We start from the raw sequence: 16,715 nt of genomic DNA, 5'->3' as shown, positions 1-16,715 counted from the left end.
ATTAATTTCTGTATTTTTGTTTGCTTGTTTAATTAAAACACTTGAAATAAATCGAAACTGGTAGGATAAACATGATATACTGCACGACGGATTCTGAGTGTCAACATCATGATTAGAAGTCTCATAAACGTCTGTTTTCTTTCACATCCAATGACAAGGCCTTGTCTTTGTTTCTTCTCGTAGCCCCGACCTCTGCTCCCAAGGATTTGACAGTCATTACTAGAGAAGGGAAGCCTCGTGCTGTCATTGTGAGTTGGCAGCCTCCCTTGGAAGCCAATGGGAAAATTACCGGTAAGCATCTCTGCTACATTCCCAACATTGCTCTGCTTACCCTGCGATTGCTTACCTCGTGTGTACTGTCCATGCCTTTTGTGTATTTGTTTTCTGTCCCAGAATTTCTGTGTACTCCCTGATGCTTTCTGGTTGTCTCTTCTTGCCCCCCACTGACCATGGAATTTCTTCTAAAGGTGCCTACAAATATGCACACACACACATTTCACTTGAGTTGCTTCTTGAAGGATGTGTATTTTAATTAGTATAGACCTTTTGTCTTTCATCTTGTGGAGCATTAGGACAACCTTCTAATGGAATGTCTCTGAGCATAAATGACTAACAAGAAGCTGGTTGTTTGGCAGTTATAAAATACAAAAGACACCTAATGACCATGTATTTTTGAATGGCACATACAAAAGAGGTTTTTAGTTCCTCACTTTAGCTTTTAGCTTCTTACTTAAATCATAAGGTTCATAAAATACTTAATATTGACTGACAGAAATTGAACTTAATGAATATTTCACAGTGACACATTTTATTTTGCCAAATATTGCTGATAACATCAATGCCTAATTAAAGCATCCATTAGAAGCCTGTAATGTTAATTTAGTATGAAAAATATAATGGAGTTCTATCAGGGATTTTGCATTTAAATGATCACTTTAGGCTTTTAATAGATGTCTCCATAGCATATAATTATTATGAAAAATATTGTATAACTAAAAATGTGCACATTATAGTCTAATTAACTTGAACCATTGGGTTAGGCACATGTAAGAGTCACTCCTTTTTCTTCTTTTTTTTTCATACAAGTGGATAACACTATTATAAATTAGCAAAGTAATTCAGTCATTCTGTGATAACAGAGATAAGCTTGGAAATTACAGTTCAGATGGCACACTTACTTTGTGTGAGTTGCTTTCTGAATTTTCCAAAATGAAAAGATAATGTGAAAATTCCAAATGAGATTTAAATTTAAGTTGAAGACTTGTTTTCTCTAGGAAATTGCTCTTAGTGCAATAGCAAACAGAATTTTCATTTGAGCTGACAAATACAGAAAGAGAGGAGGGATATTAAATCTCCCCAAAATCTTATATGCTGAGTTGTCACTCTGCCTGACTTTCTAAAACTGAGCCTGGTTCATTCTAATTTTCTCTTTCTGTTTCCCCTCAGTGTTATGATGTATTTTCATTGGTTCTATTTCAGTGCTTTTTTAGATTTTAGTTTGTTTACATGATGACTTTTTTATTATGTTATAAACAGTTATTTATAAGCATATGGTAAATCAATAGATAATAAGCTTAAGAAGAAAAAAACAGAATAGAAGTTGTCTAAATAAAAACAAGTTCTGATGGAAAAAGTACATATTTTTGGTAAGGGATAAAATAAGTCATATACTACCCAAATTCTCCACTCTTATTGAAATGAATCTCATCAAATAGTCAATGTAAACAATGGAATGTGTTTTCAACTCTGAAAGGAAGCTTAATTTTGCTTTTTCAGGGAAAAAATGGAAGTCTGCTCCATATTAAGAAATGCAAATTAATCTAAGCAATAAAATTCTGTGTGCCAAAGTGACAGTGCATGTATAAGAAACCTTCTCCACATATGTTACTAAAAGTTGTATGTTCGGTATCCAATCTCTCACAATGGTAAGATAGAAGTATGGGAGGCAATACTTTTTACCGTCAAAAGCCTAGTTTATTTATTAAAACAAAATTGTTATTATCAAGTTGACATAATTGGACTCAACTCAACAGGGAGCAAAACCCTTAAGATAGTTTCTATTCCATACATATTGATTCTTTCAGTGAAATTACTTCCAGGAAACAGGATGCCGAAATATTCAAAATACCATATAACAGAGGGCCCAGATTTACTACACTGTGTTTTTCTCTAAAGTACAAAGGAAATGTGAGCTCTTTTCCAACGTGTCAGAGCGTGTATGTGCCGATGTGGCAGAACGTGCTCACATCCTACCTTTATGTTTCTTTTGTTTCCCAAGTCCTTGCATGCACACAGCAGTAGAGCAGGGTGGTTAGGACCCTAAGCTTCTGAGGGAGATACCTGGGTAAGTTAACTTTCCTAAGGTCACTTTCTCATCCATAAAAATAAGGATAGTAATATAACTTCTTTTGTAGAATGTAATAATAAACTGCTGAGAAACGTCTCTGATGTCCAGTGAGAACTAAAACAAATCAGCTGTTATTATTCCCATTTGAAATCCATTCTAGGGTGTGGCTTTACTCATGTACTCTGCATAGAACCGAGCATCAATTTGTAAATATATATACTTCAAAAAGAGTAAACAAAAAAAGAGGACAAAGAAGGAGATCTAGATAATGCCAATGCCTAGATTCCTTGATTGTAAACTGGCAGCTTAGGAATTTGTACTGAGATTTTCAGGAGAGAATGGAGAGAATTTATTACATGCTTGGCATCATGCTAAGCACTTTAGTATTATAAGGGATTCCATCTTCCTATTATTCCACCTCAAAATAGACGAGAGATTTCTAGGGGAAATAACTTTCCCAGAGTCCAATAACCAAGAAGTAGCAGAGCTAGGATTTAAAACTCATGTTCATACTCTTCACTATTACACTACGTTTTGCTCCAGCTTATTAGTATTCAACTGGTTCAAATCAGTGATTCTCAACTGATTTATGTTTTAATTTATTTGAGAAAGGATTGAGCATGCTATATTTTAAAAGCTCCCCAAGTGATTTTAATGTACAGCTAGAGTTTTGAAACATTGATCTAAATAAATGCAGCATCCAACATGAACATCAGAGACCAACATAGTTAAAAAAAAAAAGTTAGGTCTTCAGAGATTGTTTCCTTATCAGTACTATCCAATGGATAAGATTATGTTATCTTTTTTGTGTGTCATTTGATGTTCTAGTCCTGTTTTCCTCTTTCTTAAATTCTCTTTCCTCTTGACTTTTGTAAGATCACCTACCCACTTTTCTTTCCAATTTCAGGCTAGAGCTTCTCAGTCTTATTAGCAGACATTTTATTTGCCGTTTCTTAAATAGATCTTTTCATTCTCTTTGTTACTTTATCTGAAAAGTGTGTATAGTATAGCCAAGGCTTTGGTGAATACAAACTTATGTCTCTGAAATCTGCATCTCCATCCAAGGAATTCTAAACATGCATATCCTACCTCATATTATACATTTCTACTTGCCTGTTTTATTGGCACCTCCTACTATTCCCCAATCCTTCTCTCTCTCCCTTCTTTCTCTTTTTGTTCTTTTTTTTTTTTGTCTACCACCCACCATAACCAGCCAAATAATGCATTCTTATATTCTGTAATAGGTTGTAAGACCGTCCAGGATTGTGGCCCCACTGAGCACTCACTACAGTCAGACGTGTCTAAATATTCTAACTCCCATCATTTAAAAAGTTTTCAGGCTCACCCCTTTGCAAAGTTGGAAATTTAGCCATCTTGACTTCTTCCTCTACCTCCCCTTCTCATATAATCAGGAGAAAAAATCTAAACGCTTATTATGTGGCTGAAAATTCCATAAAAACAGGTTTCAGATTTTGATCAATACTTTGTCTTCAGTATCAATATTCTTGACACTTAGTAGTAATTAATAAATATTTATTGAGTAGAATAATCATTGAATTGCTATTAAATCTATGTTTGACTTGAAGTCAAAGTTCTAGCTCTTCCAAATATGACACTTCCTTAAGCTTTACTAATATTAAGAAAAAAAGAAAAAGAAAAGAAGGAAGGAAGGAGAGAAAAAAATGAATTGATGGAGCATTTACTACGTAGTCACTATATATAAGATATTATAATATGAATACCCACCTATATTAGATTCCTACAATGCATTACCTCATGGCAACTTGTTTTCAGATGAGAATATTGAGACATACTTAGATTAAGCAAGTTGGTCAAGGTTGCAAAGTCAGGAAATGATAGACCTATGACTTGAAGTCAGGTCTTCCTGAACTCATAGCCTGGTGTTTTTTTTATTTTTGTTTTTGTTTTTTTAGTATTTTTTTTACCACAAAGAAGGAAGAAATGAGTCCACCATTATATATCTATTGATATACATGATTATTAGAATCAGTTTTTGAAAGAGGAAGAGCTCATACTGGGCTGAGCTCCTTGCTAGTAGGAATCATCTTGGTCTTCCTGATACTTAGCAGGTGACCCATGGAAGGGAATCATTGGTCTGTAGGAATAAGTACAGAAAAGACAGAAGAGAGGAGAAAGGTGGAATTGCACATTTTCTGACACTTTCCTTTTGGAATTACAACTACCTATTTGTGTAAGTAGGCAAAATGACAGATGTATGATGTTACATTTTATACGTATTTAGACAAATGTGATTCTAGCAGGATGTGCCCACTTGTGTTAACAATCCCAGGTCTTATCACCCAACACAGGATATAGTTTTCATTATTTGGCTGGTTATGGTGGGTAAGAGACAAAAAGAAAGTAGAAAAAAGTAAGAGAGGGGCACCTGCCTGCCTCAGTCAGTGGACCGTCTAACTCTTGATTTCAGCTCAGATCATGATTCCAGGGTCGTTGGATCAAGCCCTGTGTCAGGCTCTGCGCTGAGCATGCAGCCTGCTTCAGAGTCTCTCTCTCTTTCTTTCTGCCCCTCTCCCTCATTCATGTTCTCTCTCTCTCTAAAATGACTTTTTTTAAGTAAGAAAAAGGATGAAGAAAAAAACTTGGACACAGAGAAATGAACATATAGATACAAGAGGTTCTGGGGAAACCAACGGATTCGTTCTAACCTGTGTGGAAATCCATATGCTAAGACTTCAGTCCCACACCAAACTCATACATCCAAATGAAATTATATGGTTTCTCTAAGGCCAATATTAGAGTTGATGATTAGAGAATGATGTAGCAGTAAGTTTCTATTCTCCATCTCAGGTCTCAAATTTACAAAAAAAAAAAAAGATAGACTTCCCCATACGTATCAGGGAATCACTTCAAATAAAATTGGGAATTGTCAAAAGCTGATCTTACACACTTAATCCTACTTATTTGATGCCAGAATTGTCATTTTTAAATGCCTTACTTGAATGCTTTTTACGAACGAAAAAAAAAATCCCCAAAACACAAGGAAGGCAAACATTTATTCTCATTTGATAAATAAACAAAATCAGGAATAAATATGGCTGACCTGAGAGGAGAATACAATTTTCCAAGTTTTCAGTGTCATTGAATACTTACAAACAGCCCATAATACCTCTACAATTGCATTAAATGTCATGAATGTAAAACATTATGTGCTGACTGGCCAGAGGATTTCATTCAATAACTGAGTTTCAATACCTATTATGTGAAGTTGATTTTATTGGTTTCTCTGAAGAATAAAAAGCAATATAGGATATGGCTCCTGAACTAAAGAAATGTTCGTATCCTTTTGAAAAGATAAGATATGCACATGATAAAAGCTAAAAACAAGCAAACAAACAAACAAATAAATAAATAAATACCAGAGTCTTCTATTCAGGACAAGAATGGAGACTATTCTGACTCAAGAATATTAGAAGATTGTATTGATATTGATCATGGGGTTGTTTATAATGAGTCAGAAAAACTTCTTTGCCCAGTGATATTTCACAATCCCTTTTGAATTATGGTCTTCCAATTTTAATATGAACCAGAAGGAGGTTTCAGATAGTCTTTCAAGTTTTTCAGAATTCTTTACCTGGGTCTTTCATCTTTTACTGAGCTCTCTGCATTATAAGACATTCATATCTGCTCAATCAACATCTCAACAGATGCCAAAAATGTACAGATTCCACGTATCAACTAAAGCAGTGATTCCTGAACTTGTTTGAATACAGAAATCACCTGGAGTGCAGATTGCCAAGGTCACCATTAGCCTATTTTGTTGTCTATTGCTGCGTAACGGTATCGCCACAAACAACACACATTTGTTATCAGTTTGTTCTGTCGTCAGGAATCCATGCACAAGACTTATAGCAGCAGAACCCTTGTATTTTTAAATATGGCAGATATTTTGTTTTCAAATGGTCTATTCAGTTTTTCAGATTCGCACATTGAAAGCAATTATTTGTCTGATCTTTGCAATATCAAAAAAAATCATTACTTGCAAAGTGAATACTGTAGTTTATAGATTGTTGAATGTAAAAAAATCATTGCAATTATATTGGGAAAACATGAGTGTTAGAAACAGAAGTATAGCATGCAGTCAGTATACTAAACAAAGTTAAATATCTATTTATGCAGCTTACATCTTGTTTATACCTTGGATAAGAACATACAATTGATGACTGGGTTATGGAAACAATCAGTGGTGATCGGCTTACTCATCAAATCATGGATCTCAACCTTGACACTATGTATTACTTTCGAATTCAAGCACGAAATGCAAAAGGAGTTGGGCCCCTGTCTGATCCCATCCTCTTCAGGACTCTGAAAGGTTTGAATCATTTTCTAGTACAGTATAGCCTTTCTTTTTCTGTGGGATTGTTGTAAAATAGTTATGGAGTCTGAGTTAGGAACTGTCTTTGCCATCTCTGTTGGCAGCATGACTACAATGGACATTAAAAATAAATTTAAATGTACATTTTTATGCTGAAAGCCAGCATGTCAAAGAAAGGTCTATTTTGTTATCACATTTTCTGCCATTGGCACAAGGCAGGAATATTTAACTTGACTTTTTTTTTTTCATTTACAATCCTTTTGGAATTTTGTATTGATTTCATGTATAGTGGTTCTATTCAAAATATAATGAAACTTTTTTGCCATTTTATGTAAGGAAATAAAAATTAAAAAGCACTGAATTATGTGAATGCCATACTACTGCCCTTTTAAATGTTTTCTTTGAGGAACTATTATCCTTATATACAAAAAGAAAAGTTGATATGGCAAGACAGAAAATCTCAAACAAAATGAATGTGTTTATTTTAAGACCTAGGGTAGCAACAAGAAAAAAAAATCTTGCAGTATGATTACTAGAAGAAAACTCCCCATGCTTGCAAGAGTAAAAATAGCTACTCAATTCAAGCATAGTTATATCTTCATAAAGAAAAATGGTAAGGCCCAAGAACAGTGACTACATCAAAATAAACTTCATGTTAGTCCTTACTATTTTAGAACAGTATTATTTTTTCTGGGAGACAAATGGTTTCAAGAGCCTCTGTTATTTAGCAATTGAAAAAAAAATTGAATGTTTCATAGCTGATATTTAAAGATGTACATTTAGGTATGATGGGTGTTGTTCTCAAGCCAGGTACTCTCTTTTAAACCTGTGACCACATTATGTCTGTATATCTGGCTGAAAACTTGGTAATACATGATGGCAAACAACTGAAAAATTAGAAACATGAGGATGGTTGACATTTTCACCCAGTTGGTTGACATATTGAAAGAAGAGTCTTAGAATAATTGTATAGTCATTCAATTCCCCTAGGAAAGGTACCCTAATAAATAGTAGACTTTTGAATTCTGGTGAAGGAGCTAGCCTTTCAAAGCTGGACTTGGTAACAGCTAAATCTGAAAGTTTTCCAAGAATACACAGACAAGCATTCAGACTAAGCCTTAGTGACAGTTCTTAGCGACAGAGGAGAAGTTGGGGAGGGAGGGAGGCAGCAGGAAATGAGTTAATCTTCATCTCTCTGGGCTTTTAGGACTTCATGTCTAAATCAGGTTTCACTCCAAATGAGCAACTGAAAGGAAACTGGTTCTTCATTTTGTGGGAGCATGAAATGTAACTAGATACTGTTTCACAAATGCTTCGTCTTTATCTATAGACAAGTGCCAAATTAATTTCATGCTCACATCGTGTGCCAACTAGAGATCTCAGGGAGGATTTAAGATGATTTAAGGCATCCAAGTGTATTAAACAGCAGAGTGATGAGTGATCACAGGATTTACAGACCCACACTGATAACCGTCCTGTAGATTATTTAATGAACTCTGTACCTCATTTGGTACCATTTACCTTAAGTGCCTTAAACTCATCTATGAAATGATGTTCAGAACTGAGAACAAATTCAGGAATTTGTTATAATTGTCCACAAGCATTATTTCTAATATCTTGATTTGGATGTTTAATATTGTCTGTCCTCAATAGGTCATGCTCAATTAATAGTCAATTCGATTTTAAAACAAATCTTGGTCACATAGTAAACTAAGGTTTAGGTGTCCTGATTGCATTCTAAATTATTTAGAAATATGGATCTTGCCTATCTTTATCAATAATTGACATTGTACATGCATGTATCCTACATGTTACAATGACAAATATTCAACATCAAATAAATTACTCATAAGAGATTTAAAGCCACAATGAACCAAATCTATCCTAAAGACGTCAAATCATGCTTCTGCTCTCTGATTTAAGATTTTTAGTTTCCAAAGCTGCTTCAAAACATAAGGTCTATGTTCATCAGAATGTAACTTTGTTTGACAGCAAGAAAGGCTCACATGTTGTCCTGAAGCTGAGAAAGCTCTCAGTAGTCTACTGGGTAACAGGCAAGTGTTTCATTGCAAATCATGCCCCAGGCAGGTATCTACAAACTTCATTCTTTCATACACAGTCTTTGCAATGACAGTAGCATTTCCTATGAGAGACTAGAGTTTTGTCTTTGGTTTTAGCCACCAGCAAGAGAGGTATAGGAAACTCAATCAGTAATCACTGGTTAATGAAAATGGCATTTATAATTAAAAAGGGATTAAATTATAATACCCTTGTGTACATGCATGTATGTGGTACATCTGACTGTTTCTTTGGAATGTTAATTAAAAGAACCTTGAACTTGATTCTCTAACCACATAGGACTCTGCAGTTATACCTCTTGCTTCCCCAAATACTCTCCATTAGGATACCCATACCCTGTTAAACCCTTGGAAGAGGTACAAGATGCATGTCAATCTCTGTCTATCACATGTGTTGTCCTCTCCAGTAAACTAAGCTTCTCCATGTTGGCCTGTCAAGAAATAGGAAGACAGGATGCTTCTGCCAAAACAGACCAAAGTGGGATTCTGTGAAGAGGTGGAGTCACCTACACACAAAAAAGCAGAGTCTTTGGCAATGAAACAGCACTAAAGTATAGTCTATTCTCTGGGCATCCCTAATCATCATACTGAAGTGAGCATCTTTCCCATCTAAGGATATAGAACTGAAAGTTCCATACCAGAATACAAAAAAGTTTTAGTCTACAAATTATTTTTAACAAAATACATGGTTTCTTGAAAATGACAGGGGCAAATAAAAAGTCAAGATACAAATTATGACACTTTTAAGCCATTATTTGTCTTTAATAAAAGGTAACTATTAGGATATATTTTATCACTGTTGGGAAATACTCTAGTTGATATTTTTTCTTGAGACATTCAAATTTCTCAAGTTATATCCAATCCAAATTACTAAAAGTAAAACAAATCCAGAAGATAAGAATAGGATGACATTGTTGCCCATAACATATTTACTTGTCACTTGATAAAAATTTCCTTAAACTAGATAATACATATGTAAGACAAAGGGAGAAATGAAGAAAATGGGATGAAATTGTTTTTTTCCCCTTTTATTGATGTTATCCCAAACATATGTCTCCTAAATATGAGATGCTGACTAGGGTAGTGTCTCAAGTGTGTCCTGTTCTGGATGCCAAACTTTCACCCTTTCTGGATTGTGTGGTCACATATGATCCTGACATATCCCTCCTCATTCTTACCAGAGACCTGGTGTGGCACTTCCTACAACATAGTGTCGTGTCTCAAAAACTACATTAGGATCTCGGTAAAAATCCTATCCCTCTCTATGAACTAGATAATGCAGTTGCCTATCGAAAGCACTTTTCATCAACAGTCTCCTAATACTATAATAAAATGTATCCTTAGAGGTTATTAGTCTTTAATGGGAAATGGGAGAGAAAATTAAGAAAAAAATTAAGTTGTGATGATTAGACTAGGAAAGATTAGGTTAGACAACCTGGCGAATTAAAAAAAAATGTTTGTTAAATCTTGAGGAGCTACAATGACATTTATAAAATTTATTTAAAGCTGGTAGAATCTTAATATAGTAAGCACTCTTGTGTGTATACCATTTTCCAAAGAGTCATTCAGCATTCAAAGTCTACTACAGATTAAGATACGTTTCTCGGTCTATCCTTTTTTCATAGAATTTGTCTATATATTAATTTTAAATAAAAGAAAGGAAATTATTTTAAAAGTGATAGAAATTTGTAACTAAGTTTAGGAATTTGTCCTTCTATGATGTGACGTTCATAAACCCTATTCATCTGAAAGGGGCTTTTAAGTATTTCCATTCTATATTTTCTTTTGGTCAATGGTTTGTGTACCTTCAGTCAGGAAAGGAAGGGCCACCACTTCTAAGATATTTGCTTTAAGTTATTTGTCAAGCAACGATGATGGAATTGCTGGAGACTGCTAGCTACCCAGAATGAGAGAACTAGGGTGCTTGGGTTATAGGTTGCTGCCCTAGGAACACTATCGTATTTCTCTCTGTGTGAGTTTAACTGAGATATAAAGAAGCAAAGAGCAAGGGTAGTAGCCCACATGTCAAGTTTTAGTACAGTTGAGCTCAATAAACCCAGAAGACTGGAAGCTCAAAGAAACTCCAGGGTAGGGGAAATAATTCTAATTGATGGAAACTGACAATGATTAACATTGGTCAAAATGTCACATCACAATTTTATTAAAGTAATGATACCATGGACTTACCTCCTACACAGTTATTATTAATGGAAAAGAAGCCACCTTAAAAAAATTAGGGATATTTTTAAATTGAAAAAAAATCATTTTCAAGAACGGTATTCATAATGTGCCAGAAGTTGTGAGCAGTAGGAGTTTTCTCCACAAGGTCTAAAAACTTATCAAATCATTTAGATTAAAACATATTTATTATATTCTGTTATTTTACTCCATCCATGTGGAAATTAGTTAAGTTCTCTTGTTGAAAAAAAATTGAAGACGAAAAATAGCTTCTTTAGCTTATTTAAAACATATGGGTGATAAGTATTTGGTAATTGCATGCATTTTTTGTATGTATTGTATTTTAATTAAGCTCACATGATAATCATTCTTGAGGTGTAGAGGAATAAAACAAATCACATATTTTTAAGAACACGCCTAGCAAAACCAGTGTTTTCATTTTTTTTCCTCTACTATTTAATAGAAATAATCACATCAACCATGGTTCCTTATCAACTTTATTTCAACAGGGCTTTGGCCTTGATACGAAAACTTGCTAACAAAACTGTTGATTTGAAGTGTCAGCTTTCTTGCTAGGAAGTGTCAATGTCTAATAATATTTCTTTCTCCCCCACAGTAGAACACCCTGACAAAATGGCTAATGACCAAGGTATGGTGGCTCAATCTGTCATCCTTTCTCTCCTTGAATCAATTCTATCTGTTAGGAATGTCAGTCATTATTTTGTATTCCTTTTATCACCTGGGCCATACACCTGATGAAGCAGACACTGGCGTGATAATTAATCTTGTTAATGAAGTTCTGTTTGGCTGAAGCTTCAGGTCTGTTGGGGAAGATGTAAATTTTCTTGAGAGGAAATTGTTTTGTCTCTATTCTGAAGGACCAATTAAAATGTCAAGCTTCTTTGTATGAAATAAATTTTTAGTCTCTGTCTGCACTTCTGAATAATTCACATTAAGTATAATTAAGCTCAGCATAATTTTCAAGCTGCTCTTACACCCTTTCATGAGCTATGGATTAAAGTTCTGTAGCTCTACAGAGAAAAACCATAAATCATGTGAGCTTTTTCTCTACGGTAAGCTTCATTTAATAAATAAAAACAAAGTTAGGACAACTTTCTTAGAGCATTACTATTGTTCTTTTTGAAGTCAGAAAGCTTTCATTCCATGAATCAGATGCTGGTTTGATTCAGAGTATTTTATTCTCCTTCCATTCTTTTGCTAAAAGCTGATTCATGTAGAGAAACAGGCATGGTTTTTACACAAAGGAAAATGGAGATAAATAAGAGTTATCCATCAATTCCCAGGTAGATATGAATTTGCTATTACCATGATTTTCAGACTGATAAATTAGGTTTCCATTGTTTTTACCCCAAAGGTAATTAGTAGAATTCTAGAGGAGAACAAGAATAGTTTATGTGTTGTATTTTCTTTAGCATGTTATATTCTTTAAAGAAAGGGGGAGTTTAGAAGTTTTTGCAACTGGTTGTCAGTGATGTTAGTATTTCCTGGCTTAGAGTCTACAGTTTGTATATTCTGTGTCTTGCTTTGGATGTCTACTGTCAGCAGAACCTGCATGCAGGCATCATGTCTCAGAAGGCACCATCTCCTAAGATTGGAGGAAAACATTCTTTCGACAAGAATGCTTTTTAGTGTTTGCGTATTGAGCATCTGAATGTTAACACTAACATAAGATTGTCCACATAGTAGTATTTTATTTCATGATTCGGTCTTCAGGTTTCTCTCTTCTGAGTCTTCCCACCATGCCTCTGCTTCAAAGAACATGGCTCTGGACATTACACACATGGAGTAATAAAAATGAAGCAATATATAAAAATGTCTACCCCGAATTAACATTTCCATTAATCACCTAAACTTACTTCTGCTTATTTCCACTTAGAATATTTTTGAAAGATCAATATCTACTAAATGGTAATATTTGTAAACTACTAATGATGAACACTGATCAGTTAGCATACATTTACTCAGGTAAATTAAATATTAGTGCTGGCCAGATCCAAAGCTGGAATAATTGATTAGCAGAAGCGGTTTTATAAATAAATAGGCAGATAATTCCTAATTTTTAAAATTATATTTAGAAAAATAGAGAGACAGAAAACACCCCAAAATTTAAAAAAAATTTAATGTTTATATTTGAGAGAGAGAGAGAACAAGTGGGGGAGGAGCAGAGAGAGAGGGAGATACAGAATCCAAAGCAGGCTCCAGGCTCTGAGCTGTCAAGCACAGAGCCTGATGCAGTGCTCAAACTCACGAGCCTAACCATGAGATATGACCTAAGCCGAAGCTGGACGCTTAACCGACTGAGCCACCCAGGCCCCCCTCCAAAAAATTTGTAAGTAAGTGAACCAGATGAAATCTTACATTGTTAGAAACTTGGGTGATGACATGCCTAAGTTTTCTAATAAATGGATTTTGCTGTTATTTTTCACTTAACTGCTTTGTTAATACTATTTTTAAATTTTTTTTAACGTTTGTTTTTGAGACAGGGAGACATAGCATGAATGGGGGAGGGTCAGAGAGAGAGGGAGACACAGAATCTGAAACAGGCTCCAGGCCCTGAGCTGTCAGCACAGAGCCCGACGTGGGGCTTGAGCTCACGGATTAGCGAGATCATGACCTGAGCCGAAGTCGGATGCTTAACCAACTGAGCCACCCAGGCGCCCCTGTTTAATATTATTTTAAGCTACCAAAAAATTTTGTAAACTGGTCCTGTTATAAAGGAAAACAGAATAAATGATTCCCCAGTATCTCTGACTACCTACTTTCCATGGATTTTTCTCAGATTGTCATATCAATAATGAAATCAAATCCATTATCAGGGGAAAAAAGGAATTCCCAAGAATTATTGCCAGTGGTTGAGTCTATTAACATATTTTGGGCAATGTTCTTTTTCTTCATCTAATGCTACTTAGAAAGATTCTGCCACATGTTATGCTACTTGATGCCCTTATTCAATCACAGCTGGTATAGAGTTGCTCAGACTGTTCTAAATTTTACATCAAACTCAAATCACTTGTAAATTGAGAGGAACTGACAGCATATAATTTAGTGGTTATAAGTAAGATCTTTAAATTCTTACAAAGAAAGCATATGAAATTTACTGGCCATCAAAATTTCTTTGTAAACAAAATTAGTCTTCTGAGTCCATGACCACATAGAAGAAAAATAACCAAGGTAAGATTCTTCAAAGATGATGAAAGTAAGAGGAGAAAGCTGTTCTGAATGTTCCCACTCTCAGCACAAAGCACATCAGTTTAAAATGTTTTATTGTGCCCACTGTCAGACCCCACTTGTTCCTTCCCTGGTGAAGTGATGCCACAGTAACATCTATGGCAGGAGCTGAATTTCTGTTGAGAGGAAATCAACACCTTGGGTCAGAGTTAACCTTACAAACATGAATCCTAAATGGAAAGCAGGGGTCAAATTTTGACTTATGGGAGAGAGAGTAAGAAAAGTTTTGATTTAGTTTAATGAAGTATCTTGCAGACTTCTGTCACAGTTACTTTTTCTTGGAGTCTAATGTACGCTTTGCAGTGCATAAATGTGAAAACAAAAATTCAGTTATTTATTGAATCAGCTGTGACTGAGGAAAATATTTTCTTCTGAGTAATAGCAGTAGTTGAAAATGAATTTCAATCTACAATTTACATGGAATTCTTTTTTTTAGCTCGTGTAGTTATAAAATGATTACATCTAGCATTTTCTTATCCCTCTAATCTAAGCCTACTCTGTAACTCCCCGTTTTTGCAGCCCCTTATCTCTTAATTACACATCCTAATTTTTTCCTCTAGTCTCTTTCCAAGCACAAGTGGCCAGTAAGTTTGAAGGTAATCATGAGATTTTACAGATTAACCACAGAGTTTAATATTTAGGAAGGTCAGGTAGGATAGGGAAATTCTATGGGCTATGTGAAGTGAGTGCAGAGGGCATAGAAATGCTGTGATTTATTTTTTCCTTTTTTATATTTCATATTTTTGTAAGAACCCTGTGAATGTGTTGTGTGTATGTGGACCATTGTGAGGATAAAACGAACTCTCGTGAAGCTCTACCACCAGTCACTGTTCTGAGAATTTCATTTAACCCTCCCTGCAATACTGTGAGGTACAACTATTGTTCCCACTTTAGCAAGAAGAAGCTGAAGCTCAGAGCTTAAGTGCTCGCCCATAGACACACAGCTAGTAAGTAGCAAGGCCATGATTCAAACCCTGTTCTTAACCACAGAGTATGTTCATCCTGCATATGTATATATTCACAACCCCACACCATGTGTTCAACATATGTCAATAAGGTTGCTGTATCTAAAGTTTGTGTATGGATATCTCGCCAACATCAGCCTCCCTTTCCCCATCTCTGTGAATAGTCCACAAAGAACAAAGCATAAAGCAGCTTTCAGTCTGGGGTCATCTTGTTAGTGGGATGTCACAGCACTAACTATGTGATACTGACAGTCCTTTATCTCAGGAAACACAGGGATGGTACTAATTCCACTGCTTAGTCAGCTCAGGCTGCTAATACCAAATGCAACAGAGTGGGTGGATTAAACAACACAAATCTGTTTCACACAGTTCTGGAGGTTGGAAGTCCCAGATCAAGGTCCGGCAGTTTGGTTTCTGGTGAGAGCTCTCTTCCTGGCTTGCAGACAGGTGCCTGCTTGCCATGTCCTCTCAGGGCAAGAGGGAGGGCCAGCTCTCTCCTGTCCCTTCCCAACAGAACAACAACGCCCTACCCTTGTGACCTCATTTAGCCTTAGTTGCTTCCATAAAGGTAACGTTGGATGTTAGGAATTCAGCATTATGAATCTGGGGCACTGGGGTGGGGGGCACAATGAACTTCACAGCATCCACTTTCAAAAAGAAAGCTGTTCTTCCACTCCCACAGATTATCTCCCCAGTTTTTCAGAGGAGGAGGCAGAAGGCAGTTGTGGGCAGTATTGGACCCCAACACATTTCTCTCTGTCTCCCAGAGTGTAGCCTGTCCACTATAGGCTATTGCTCTGTGTATGAAAAATTTGGCTCTTTGATTTTCTATAATGAGCCTAAACCATTTAGAGCTTCTCCTGGAAACATTTATAAAAGCCTCTGCTTGGGGTTGCAATGGAGGGTAGCTGTAACTATAAAATATGACCAATTCTCAGAAGTGATTATCAGATCAAACTTCTAATCTTAAAGGGGTTGTTTTTACATCCTTATATTGTTTAACCCCTAAATATTGTTCTCCACCTTGAGGTGTCTATGTGTAAAAAGTGATCATTCTTAGCATGACTACAAATGTTTACAATGTCATGCGTGTTTCCCTGTCTGCCCATTGGGGCATTTTGAGGTGCTAGGGCCATGTCACAGTACATTAAAGAGAGTAGGACTCTTCATGAAATGATCTGTGTCATTGCTGAGATGAATCAGGAAGAGAAATGCTTGCTTTGAGCACTCTCAAGTGTCTTGTCACTCTCCGTAGCCTGCAGAGAGGTGATCTAAAACACCACATCTACAAAGGAGGCGGAAATTCATAGGCCAGTTTATAGATCCAGGTGCTGAGTACTGTCCTCCCACCAGGAGGGAGAATTATTCTCCTCTGAATTGTGGTAATGGCAGATAAAGCTCTGGCTTTCCCATCAGCACTTAGTGTGTGCTCCAAGAATGGGATCAGATACCTCAAATTCTAGTACCATCTTGCCACTGTGACCTCCTGTGTGACTTTGGGCATGTGACTGACATCTCTCAGCATCCTCACCTGTGAAATGATG

The 16,715-nt window shown here is 35.8% G+C and overlaps 1 protein-coding gene across 1 annotated transcript in view; it reads left to right on the top strand.

Annotated features, from left to right (window-relative positions):
* Positions 1-16,715, top strand: part of DCC (DCC netrin 1 receptor) — a 689,897-nt gene that overhangs the window by 627,731 nt on the left and 45,451 nt on the right. The window contains 3 exon segments of the mRNA XM_032595323.1: positions 184-291; positions 6,534-6,698; positions 9,105-9,257. Of these exon segments, the coding sequence (XP_032451214.1) occupies positions 184-291; positions 6,534-6,698; positions 9,105-9,257 (426 nt within the window).

The sequence above is a fragment of the Lynx canadensis genome, chromosome D3 (genome assembly GCF_007474595.2).
Source record: "Lynx canadensis isolate LIC74 chromosome D3, mLynCan4.pri.v2, whole genome shotgun sequence".
Taxonomy (NCBI): Eukaryota; Metazoa; Chordata; class Mammalia; order Carnivora; family Felidae; genus Lynx; species Lynx canadensis.
This window is presented reverse-complemented; position numbering and strand designations above follow the sequence as displayed.